At 40.9% G+C, this 12,055-nt stretch overlaps 1 protein-coding gene across 1 annotated transcript in view; it reads left to right on the top strand.

Annotated features, from left to right (window-relative positions):
* PALS1 (protein associated with LIN7 1, MAGUK p55 family member) overlaps positions 1-12,055 on the top strand; it is a 91,868-nt gene that overhangs the window by 66,802 nt on the left and 13,011 nt on the right. Inside the window, exons 10-12 of the mRNA XM_081088114.1 lie at positions 4,887-5,070; positions 9,333-9,404; positions 9,768-9,839. Coding sequence (XP_080944240.1) covers positions 4,887-5,070; positions 9,333-9,404; positions 9,768-9,839 — 328 coding nt within the window. The remainder of the gene's footprint in view (positions 1-4,886; positions 5,071-9,332; positions 9,405-9,767; positions 9,840-12,055) is intronic.

Below are 12,055 nucleotides of genomic sequence, written 5' to 3'. Positions count from 1 at the left end.
TGAGTGTGAGAGTGGCGGCACCCCAACCCCCTGATCGGCCCTGCTCTGTGGATGATAGAGGGCGGTGCCCCAAACCCCCCCCCCGCCCCCCCACGGGCCCTGCTCTGTGTGTGACGGGGTAGAGCCATAACCTCCCCATCAGCCCTGCCCTGAGTGTGACAGTGGCAGCGCCCCAACCCCCTGATTGGCCCTGCTCTGTGGGTGATAGAGGGCGGTGCCCCAACCCGCTGATCCACCCTGCTCTGTGTGTGACAGGGGGCGGTGCCCCAACTCCCCTATCGGCCCTACTCTGTGAGTGACAGGGGAGAGCTCCCCAACCCCCTGATGGACCCTGCTCTGTGCATGATAGGGTACGGAGCCCCAACCCCCCTGATGGGCCCTGCTCTGTGCGTGACAGGGGGCAGCGCCCCAACCCCCTGATTGGCCCTGCTCTGTGCATGACGGGGGTGACTCCGTAACCTCCCAATCAACCTTGCCTTGAGTGTGACAGGGGGCAGTGCCCCAGCCCCCCAATCGGCCCTACCCTGAGCGTGACTGAGGGTGGCATCACAACCTCCCGATCTGCCCTGCTCTGTGCATGACAGGGGAAGGCACCCCAATTCCCCAATCGGCCCTGCTCTGAGCCCGACCAGGGGCTGCACCTAGGAATTGGGCCTGCCTCTGCCACCCGGGAGCAGGCCTAAGCCAGCAGGTCGTTATCTCCCGAGGGGTCCCAGACTTTGAGAGGGCACAGGCTGGGCTGAGGGACCCCCCCTCCCCCCCGAGTGCACCAATTTTTGTGCACCGGGCCTCTAGTATATTTATAAAATAAAATAAAATTTTTGGTGGTTGTACAACTCTGAATTAAACCATCCAGTTGTGTACATGGTGCTTTGTATAGTATATGAGTTATCTCAATAAAGCTGTTAAAAAACTACAAACTTCGAAGTGCTGGGTTAACAAGGAAGACTGATCTATTATATCTGTTGTTACTCTTAACTTTTATAAAAGCATAGTAGTTTGAAACAGAACACAGTTTCATTTCTTTATCAATATTTCATCATCCATGTTTTTCCTTTATTTATCGAACATATTAACACATTGCGTACCGCATAGAAATCTCTAAGACATACTCCAGGGACCGCACGTTTTTGGGCAAACTGCACGTTATTTAAATCATCATAATGCACTTTAGGTGTTGTTTTTCAATAATTATAACATTTTTATTTACAAAAACAATTAAACAATTAAAGTTCCTAGTACTTTTTTTAATGTATGGTACTGGGTAAAACATTTTCCTCTATGAAGAGGGACCAAACAAAATTTACATAACTATCTAGATTCGCTCCTTTTTCCATGGGCGTGAAAAACGAGAACACTCGTGAGCGGTCCTTAACAGATGGCGTGCGAAACACGAGAAAACTCCTGAGTGGTGTGAAATGTGTTAAAATTGGCATTGCATTTGCAACCTTCCTTCTGTATAAAGTTCTTTTGTAGGAGGAGAAATGAGGAAACAGTTTGTATCTGGATTCCAGTAGCCTGATTCCTTGTGCACTGTGCCTTTCCACATACCTCCTTCGAACAAGCCTTAAACTTCAAAAGTAGCTCTTCTCCTTAGAGAAGACACACAGAGGAGGGTTGGAATATGACCCTACGTATATGGCTTTAAAAGGAAGGGGAGAGCCCTCGCCATTTTAGTTCAATGAATAGAGCGTCAGCTTGCAGACTGAAGGATCCCGGGTTCAATTCTGGTCAAGGGCAGCAGGTACCTCAGTTGCAGGGTTGATCCTTGGCCCTGATCAGGGTACATGCAGGAGGCAACCGGTCAATGCGTCTCTCTCACACGTTGATGTTTCTCTCTCTGTCTCTCCCCCTCCCTTCTACTCTCTAAAAATCAATGGCAAAATATCCTCAGCTGAGGATTAACACAAAAAAATAATTAAGAGAAAGGAAGAGAAAGGAAAAGAAACAATGCTCTTTTAAAATATAGCATTTGAGCCTAGCCAGGTGGCTCAGTTGGTTGGAGCATTATCCTGTACACAAAAATGGTTGAGGGTTGATCCCCAGTTGGGGTGCATACAGGAGGCAACCTGTATGTTTCTCACATCAGTGTTTCTCTCTCTCTCTCCCCCTTCTCTCTCTAAAAGTCATAAACATATCCTAGAGTGAGGATTTTAAAAAAATAAATAATACAGTTCAAAATAGAAACAATGTTGTGCAATATTTTTTCCTTCATTTCCTTCTTTTATTGTGAAGAACTCTTAATTGCAATATCTCTTGTAAAGTTTTTATAAAATATAACTGGCTTAAAATGAACTATTACTAAAGCTTGCACTGAAGATTTCAAAAAAAGAAAACGGTGATAAGAAATCATTATTTGTTGTTGCTGATAATCCTCACCTAAGGATATTTTTTTAAAAAAAATATATTTTATTGGTTTTCTACAGAGAGGAAGGGAGAGGGATAGAGAGCCAGAAACATCAATCAGCTGCCTCCTGCACAGTCCCCACTGGGGATGCGCCCGCAACCAAGGTACATGCCCTCGACCGGAATCGAACCTGGGACCTTTGAGTCCGCAGGCTGACGCTCTATCCACTGAGCCAAACCGGTTAGGGCCTAAGGATATTTTTTTCCATTACTTTTCAGAAGAAGTGGGAGGGAAGGGGGAAGAGAGAAAAACTTTGATGTGAGTTGAACACATCGACCAGTTGCCTCCTGCATGTGCCCGACCGAGGGTGAGGAATGAACCCTTTGGTGCATGAGCCGATGTAATGAATGTGGAGGATAAAGAGGAAAACAGATTTGGGGAGAAAAATCAAGAGGTCTGTTTTATAGATTGGAGATATCTGAGGGGCACCGCAGAGTTCTTGTTTTTTACAGATCAGGAAGGGAGACAAGCGCGGCGAGGGGGGCTTGTAATGAATGTGGAGGATAAAGGAAAGAGGAGGCAAGGATGCTTGAACAACTGGGTGGATAGTGGTGCTGCTTATTAAAGGGAACTCTGGAGGGAAAACAGATTTGGGGAGAAAAATCAAGAGGTCTGTTTTATAGATTGGAGATATCTGAGGGGCACCGCAGAGTTCTTGTTTTCTACAGATCAGGAAGGGAGACAAGCGGGGCGAGGGGGGCTTTATTAATTGAAATGTGGTGGGATCACACTGCTTATTAGTGATGGAATATGCACTAGAAAATTCAGAGTACTGATTATCCAATAAATGTTAGCTATTATGATATTTACTCTGTGCCAGGCACAGTACTGATTGTTTTATATATTTTATCTCATTTAATTCTCACAGCATCCCCATGAAATATAGATACCTTTATTATTCCCGTTCAACAGGCATTGAAACTAGAACTAGAACGGTCAAGTTAGTTGCCCAAGCCCACTATTGGTAAGTGACTGAGTCAGGACTAGAACCCATGCCTATTCCAGAACCTATGCCCTTAACTGCTGTGTAGTGTAACAGGTAATGTCCCACAGAGCCACTAAATACTAGGTTTCTGCATCACTGTTTATTTTCCATCCAACGAACTCTTAATAAAACTGGGAGCATGCCTTCATGAAGTCTTTTGATTTGTGGGGTAAAGGTTGGGAGGATAGAGAAAAGTGGTTTAAGGGAAACTTAAAGGCTCAGGATAGGAGGATGCTAAAGTTACAGGGAAGGGATACAAACCGTAGAATTAACCACTAGCCCAGTGGCGGTAATTTTAATTATTGAAATATATTCTTAGGAGTCCCAAATAATTATTTTCCTTACAATGAACATCTGTTGGATCTCTTTTGTGTACTAGGCACTGTGCTAAGCACTGGGTTTATAATAATGAACATGACAAAATAATTATAGTTTGCAGTAAGTGATAAGGTAGGAATAAGCGCAGTGTGAACATTGAGAGTAAAAATAAGTGGAATCAATTACATAAGATGGCCAGGAAAGGCCTCTTGGAGAAGGCAGCGTGAAGCCAAGACCGTAGAATGAGATGAAGCCAGGCCTGTTAATTGCCAGAAGAGCTTTCAGGTAAAATATCTCAAGAACTTTGTTTTTGGAAAGCCTGTGGGCATGGAGCAAAGGAGAGTAAAAAGGCGAGGAGGGGATTCTATGAGATGAAGCTAGAGAGGTTGATAGGGCCAGATCAAGCAGGTTTCCTTGGCCATGGCAGGGAGTTTGGATTTTAAATATAGTAAATGATTTGATTTTTATTTTAAAAACAAAAACAAAACATTTCTGGCTTCTGTGTATAAATTGGATCAGTAAAGCCAATAAGGAAGCAAGGAAACTGTTGCTGAAGTCATTATGAAGTATGATGATGGCTTAAACTTAGGTAATAGCTGTGGCAGTGGAAAAAATTAATCAGGCTGTGTTCTGGAAGTAGAAATAACAGGACCTTGTAATGAATGTGGAGGATAAAGGAAAGAGGAGGCAAGGATGCTTGAACAACTGGGTGGATAGTGGTGCTGCTTATTAAAGGGAACTCTGGAGGGAAAACAGATTTGGGGAGAAAAATCAAGAGGTCTGTTTTATAGATTGGAGATATCTGAGGGGCACCGCAGAGTTCTTTTTTACAGATCAGGAAGGGAGACAAGCGGGACGAGGGGGGCTTTATTATATTCCTTCTGCTTCTCTTAAGCCTTGAAGCCCCTTAGTACCTCAGCTTGTTAGTAACTAATGATAATGTTTTGCATACCCTTGTACATGTATGCAGTCAACAGAGAGATGAACTTTAACTTAAGAAAACAGATGAGCCTAAGAAAATACTGCCCCCAAAATACTGTTATTTAACTAAACTTCCCTCTTTCAGCTCATAATTTCTTTGCACTAATGAAAAACCATAACATTTTAATTATATTCATGCTAAGTATTTTGTGTTGCCATTTCAGCATTATTTTTTTTACCCTTTTTATCTTTTAGATCCATGTAAAAGCTCATTTTGACTATGACCCTTCAGATGACCCATATGTCCCATGTCGAGAGTTAGGTCTCTCTTTTCAAAAAGGGGATATACTTCATGTCATCAGTCAGGAAGATCCAAACTGGTGGCAGGCCTACAGGGATGGGGATGAAGATAATCAACCTCTAGCTGGGCTTGTTCCAGGTAAGGACAATATAGTAGAAAGTACATATATAGTTAAAAGAACATTTAAAAAACAGACCTTCACAGAGGAAACTCTTTTTCATGCCTTTTAAAAATGATGTAATTGCTTTTTCATGCAGTTGGGTTTTTATGTTACAACTCTAGCATAAATATCTTGAATATAATTGTGACCAATTTGTTGGGCTTTAGATGAAATTATGATGTAATATAATATTTACATTTATTCTTTATGTGTGTGGATTACATAAAGTCAAAAGTCATCTGCTTTTAAATGTAAAAGCTGGAAACAAATTTGTCTATATTTGGTCATAACTCAGGAAAGGAGGAATGAATGAGCTTCTCATACTAAGTTGAGTGGCTGATGCTTTACCCTTGATTCTTCACAATATCAGCTGCAGGACATTCCTCAAAAATCCTGGAGTATTGGGCAGCCATCATGGTTCTCTACTCAGTGCTTCTGCCAAATATCAATTTGATATCTTCTTACCATGCCAGGTGTAGCCTATAAATATTTAGAACTGGTGTTTATTGACAGATTGATTACATTGAGTTTCTGAAAGTATATAGATGAGTCAAGGAGATTCCAGTGATATCATTTGCAGGTCTTTTATAGGACAAATAAATGGACCCACCTTAGTTTGAGTTTGATAATGGTTTTCTGTTAGAAGGATTTTTTATAGGTCATGGTGTCCATCTCCTATAAATGTCTGATTCTATCTCAAAAATAGTTACGTGTGCATACTATAAAAATGTGCCATAGAAGTATCACACTGTAATGTTTCTAAACATCTTACTATGTAAATTATTAAAATTACTAGAGGCCCGGTGCACGAAATTAGTGCACGGGGTGGGGGGGGGGAGGGGGTGGGGTGGGGTGGTCCTCAGCCCAGCCTGCACCCTCTCCAATCTGGGACCCCCTGTGGGTTCAGGCCTAAACCGGCAGTGAGACATCCCTCTTGCAATCCAGGACCGCTGGCTCCTAACCGCTCACCTGCCTGATTCCCCCTAACCCCTCCACCTGCCTGCCTGATCGCCCCTAACCCCTTTGCCTCTCGGCCTGATCGCCCCTACCTTGCCCCCCTGCCAGCCTAATTGCCCCTACCTTGCCCTGCCGCCCCTAACTGCCTCTGCCTTGGCCCCCAGCCTGGCCTCCCTCTGTGGGAGGCGACCTGGCCGATCAAGGGAAGGCACCGCCCCCATTACCCTGCTGCTGGCCTGAGCCTTAGCCCTTACAGCCACTGCGGCTTTGTCAGGAAGGATGTCCAGAAGACACCCACTCTAATTAGCATATTACCCTTTTATTAGTATAGATTTGGGGACCATTAACAACCACGCAGAACTTAAAGAAAACACATGGCCCTGGCCAATTTGGCTTAATGGAGAGAGCATCGGCCTGTGGACTGAAGGGTCCCACGTTTGATTCTGGTCAGGGGCACATTCCTGGGTTGCGGGCTCGATCCCCAGTAGGGGGCCTGTGGGAGGCAGCTGATCAGTGATTCTTATCATTGATGTTTCTATCTCTCTCTCCCTCTCCCTTTCTCTCTGAAATCAATAAAAAAATACTTAAAAAAAAAAAAGAAAACACATAATCTTCACTTTGGGCTTTGTCATTTTACAATATCTTTTGTGCAGTATTTTAACTTCCCTCAACTTTCCTTTACCCACCCTTAAAATGCAATCTATTTTGGGGAAGATGATCAGGAAAGTGATTCTAGTGGGTAGAAGTTCTTCTTGAAGGGGATGGGGTCATGAAAATATTTAAAAATTGAGCATGGTGATGGTTCTACCTCTCTGAATTTACATTAAAAATCTAGTTCATTGTACACTTTAGGTGACATGTACAGTATATGAATTATATCTCAACAAAGCTGTTCTTTTGCTTCTTTTTGAATAAAGACCAGTCTTATAATCAATTTCAGATGTTTTCAGAGGCCCCTAAGGATTTGCTTACCACGTCCCAAACCACAGCTGCGACTCCCAGTTGCCTCCAGTCCTGGTGGATCTGGATGGAGTGATTTGCAAAGGAGAAGGTGGCATGAGGCTTGTGGAATTTCTACAACTCCATTCCCGTGGTCTCATAGGGCACCAGGGCCATTTCCACTGTGCCAGCTCTCTACTTCCTTTAACCTGTTGGGCAAAAGAATCCTGCATTCTCTGGCCAGAAAGTGCATTCTCTCTTAGGTGGCCTGAATGCTTTTTTTAAGGTCGTTTTATGCATTTAAAAGAATAAACAGATGTGGAAAGCTTTTGTCAAATTCCTTTTACATGGTTCTTCCAGTCTCATGAGAAGTGAGTTGTGGCTCTGAATTCATCCCAAAGGGTATCTTTGGGCAAAAGCAACCCAGAACAGCACAATTCCTGCAGGATGACCTACACACTTTGCTGTCAGGACTCGGCTTGAGGGTGAGTGAGGCGGTAGTGCCAGCACAGGACCCGGGAGAAGGTAGCACTTTCTACACTGCCCAGGCCCATGTGGACTGCAGCTGCACCCACCAAGGTGGGCAGGGTGTTTCTGCTGTTTTGTTTTGGTTTGGCCTCCATCCCATCAGCCACGGACCCATGCCTGCACTGAGAGTGTGAACGGTTCAATGGTCCTACTTTTTGGTGGACAATGGATGCACTCCCACCTCCCGAAGACTTGCAGTTAGACACTGGTGGCTTCCAAGTCGCTCACGGGGAGAGCGCAGCCCTAGGTCCAGAACAGACTCAGGCGTCCTCGGCTAGGAGGCCTCCTCGGGCTAGGGGCCACCCGCGTTTTGAAGGCTGGCCATGCCCCCAATCATAGAGGGGATCCCCTCTGGGGCACTGGCTGGCCTGGGCTAGGGGCCACCTGCCTTTTGAAGGCTAGCCACGCCCCTGATCCAGGTGGGGGTCCCCTCATGGTGACCTCTCCTCCTGCTCCCTCAGCTCCCTAGCTTGCTGTTCGGTCATCCGTCCAGTCATTTTGGTTGTTATGGTCCCTGGCTTTTTATATATTAGGATTTTGTTCCTTATTTTTTTACTCTGTTAAAGACAAATATTCATTTTTAAATATTAATGCTCTTAAAATTTTCCTTCTAGTCATAGTTATTTGTTTCACTAGAAATGCAATCTGTGTAGCTCTGGAGATAACCTGGTTTCCTTTAATGGTTCTTATGTGTGTCAAACTCAATATTTTCACTTGTGCTTTTATGAAACACATTGCATTCTACAGGTTGTTCCTGTAGACAGATGGAAATTGCCTATCGATGTTTAAGAATCCCTGGCGTGAAATGGGAAGAATTAGATATAAAAATAAAATGTAAAAGTAGACTTCTAATACAGAATTTTTTAAGTAAAATTACTTTCAGACTTCAGAAAAAAATTCATTTGGTTTTAAAGTAGATGTCTTAAAAGAAAATGAAGGTCAAAAACCTTGAAAGCTTCCTATATTAAAAACATAATCCTTAGAGGAAAAACAATGTTTTCATTTATTTGTATCATTAGTAAAGGTGGAAATTTTAAAAATCATTAAAACGTATACATACATATGTATACATAAAAAGAAAAAGAGGGAAAGAAAAGGATAAATGAAAGGGAATATGTTGGGTAGTGTCTTGGAATTAAAAAGTGATGAATGTTCACATTATTTTGTAAAGTTAACTTCTAGAATGAATTTGCTTGATTTCCTGTAATTCTGAATGATCAGAAGTGTTGTAAGATTAGCGTAGTACTTTCCATTTAGTAACTACTCAATGAAAGCTTTGTAAAAATTGAACTTAAATTTTCTAACACTAGTTTATGATTTATCTTTTCTAATAGGTGAGATAGTCTAGTAATAAATGTCTTAAGCCGAAACCGGTTTGGCTCAGTGGATAGAGCGTCGGCTTGCGGACTGAAAGGTCCCAGGTTCGATTCCGGTCAAGGTCATGTACCTGGGTTGCGGGCACATCCCCAGTAGGAGATGTGCAGGAGGCAGCTGATCGATGTTTCTCTCTCATCGATGTTTCTAACTCTCTATCCTTCTCCCTTCCTCTCTGTAAAAAAAAAAATCAATAAAATATATTTTAAAAAAAATAAAAACAAATGTCTTAGAATTGGTTGAGAGTGAGGTTGAAACGTAATACGTTAAACATTTGGAGGCTTATTTATAATCATAGCTGATATACTCTCATAGGTGGCGGAAGGAATTAGGAGGGAATATAAATGAGTAGTTACTCCTAGTGTTTTCCCTTGATTTTTTAAAAAAATACTTCTGTTCTTCTGTCTTAAATATTTTACTCTTTTTCCTTTCTGCTATTAAGGGAAAAGCTTTCAACAGCAAAGGGAAGCCATGAAGCAAACCATAGAGGAAGACAAGGAGCCAGAAAAATCAGGTTGGACATTTTTATTTGGCATTAATGAGAGATTTCTTGGGTCTTCATCTGTAAGTATGTTTAAATTTACATATCAGTTAGAACTGGCATGAAAGATATATTATGGCAAGAGTGATGTGAAAGGCAAAACTGGTTGGTTATCTTAGAACTGTAAAGAAAGGACAGGATTTAAATATTAAAGATTGCTGGTCTGTAATGTGAGATTAATAGAGAATTGTAAATACTTCCCTGGAAAGTAGTTTTTCTATGAAAAATGTAATGTTTATAAATTTAAATTAACTATTTGAGTGCTTCCATTTAAATATGTACCTTTTTGAGGAAACAAATACCACATTTATAGTTATGTTTATCATTATTCAACAGGAAAATTATGGTGTGCAAAGAAGAATAAAAAGAAAAGGAAAAAGGTTTTATATAATGCCAATAAAAATGATGGTAAGTTCCACTCTCAGAGATAGCTGAATTTATATCTGGAAGAGGCCCAATATTTAGCACTTGAAAGAAATTAAATTGATATTTTCAGGTAGTTTTGTTTCTGGTCCTGTTTTGCCTCTTAATGTGACACAACGGCTTAAGAAAGTCATTTAACAAAAATTATTTTCTTTTAGAATCCTATGAGTAATGCAGTGTTTTGAATTTGGAGAAAAATTGATATAAAAATTAAAGTACAATGAATATATATAGTGTTATATTGATATTTCTCTAATTTTGAGGAAATAGAATTGAAGTTTCTCTAATTTTTTTCTACTCAAACTCTTTATTTGTGAAATTGATACATGCTTCTAACAAATTCTGACAATATAGCTGTATTTTAAGTAAACAATATTTTGTCTATAATAACTCCTGTTACTAAGACAACTCATTCCACAGAGCCTGCTACCCGCTGGCAGAGTCAGGTATATGGAGTTTTTTTGTTCTGTTTTAAAGTTGATACTTCTCTTAAAATCAAAAGCTCTACTAACATGTGACTCATATTCCCAGGTGACAACACTCTGCTGTACCTGATGATGGCTGTTGCCTTTATATTGGGCACCTACTACTGTCTTAGTTTAACAGTTTCCACAGCATCCAATTTTTTTTTTTAATATATTTTATTGATTTTTTACAGAGAGGAAGGGAGAGAGAGAGTTAGAAACATCGATGAGAGAGAAACATCGATCAGCCGCCTCCTGCACACCCCCCACTGGGGATGTGCCCACAACCAAGGTACATGCCCTTGACCAGAATCGAACCTGGGACCCTTCAGTCCGCAGGCCGACGCTCTACCCACCGAGCCAAACTGGGTAGGGCCACAGCATCCAATTTTTATAAACCAAACCTGATTTCCTGCTCTCATTACCTTCTTGGTTGGTCTGTATGGGCATTAGATATTCTACCTCTGCTTTGGTTCATGTTAGAAACAAGCCAAATAATAAAGTCAAGTCAATCCTTAACTTCTTAAACAATTTGTAAGACTTATTCTCTCAGTACCTTGAAGTTTTTTTAGGCAGCATAAGTTAAATCAATGAAAAAACTGTTACAGATTGTTGAAAAACTCCATATAAAACTATATCAGAGATTCTATTTACTTTAATAAAATTTTTTTCCAAAATAAACAACCTTAACGCTTTGTTATATTTATGTAACTAAGAAGATTTATTGAATTTTTAATCCTTTACTCTATATTTGGGTAGGCGATTAAATCCGTTTTTCATGTTTTGAAGTGCACTAAAATTAATTAATTCAGCTCTAATGAAGCTATTATACTCTAGAAATTTTGCAAATCTGAAATCTACAGATTATAAACTAAGTCTGTAAATCACAGTGCTGCCACAGTCTGATTATACATGTTAGAAGAAGGAACTCTGGTTTTTCAGAGTGAAAAGTATTTTGGGAAGGGAAGGTGTCATAATTAATATTTTTATTAATAATAACTCATTTATAATAACTTTTATTCTAGGGAGGCTAACTATATACACTATCAATACCTTCATCCATTTAGTTCTCACAATAAATTCCTTGAGCATACAGATTAATAAATTCAAATTCAGATATTAAAGTAACCTGCTTAAGTTCTTACAACTAAGATATGGTTGAGCTGAAATTTAAGCAAATATAGTTCCTACTCTGTGCTCTGTGCTAAGCACTGGCACAGCTAAGATGGTCCCCTCCCCCCATGGAACTTGCAGCTGGGAGGGTCTGACTACACATCTGACCTTCTTTCCCAGTCAGATGAACTGGTATGCGTGAGAAGATGGCAGGCTGCTATTGTCTGCCTTTGTTCTCACCACTTAATAGCTCTGATTTCATCTGAATTATGGGCTTTAGGAATGTTACCCCACCTGTCGTAATTTATACCTCTTCTTGAATCATGACCTCAAGTATTCCAGAACAAAGTAAATATAAAAGCAGGAAGTGTGATGGCAAGTTATATAATCTCAGAAAAGTATTCCAGCTTTCTCTGATATCTCTGGTTGTAGCCACCGTTTTGAATGTTCATGCCACGTATTGTGCTCAGCATGCACATTAGGTCTGATCCTTAAACCAACCCTCTAAATAATGTGCTAGTAACATCATTTTACAAAAATGGTAGATGTTATTCTCATTAGTTTATCACCTGGTGCGCCCTCCCTCCCCCATAAAAGTACTGGCTGCAAACTAGCTATTTTACA

Source organism: Myotis nattereri, assembly GCF_964212035.1.
Source record: "Myotis nattereri genome assembly, chromosome: 1".
Lineage (NCBI taxonomy): Eukaryota > Metazoa > Chordata > Mammalia > Chiroptera > Vespertilionidae > Myotis > Myotis nattereri.
Note: the sequence above shows the minus strand (reverse complement) of the source record. Positions and strands in the feature narration are given on the sequence as shown.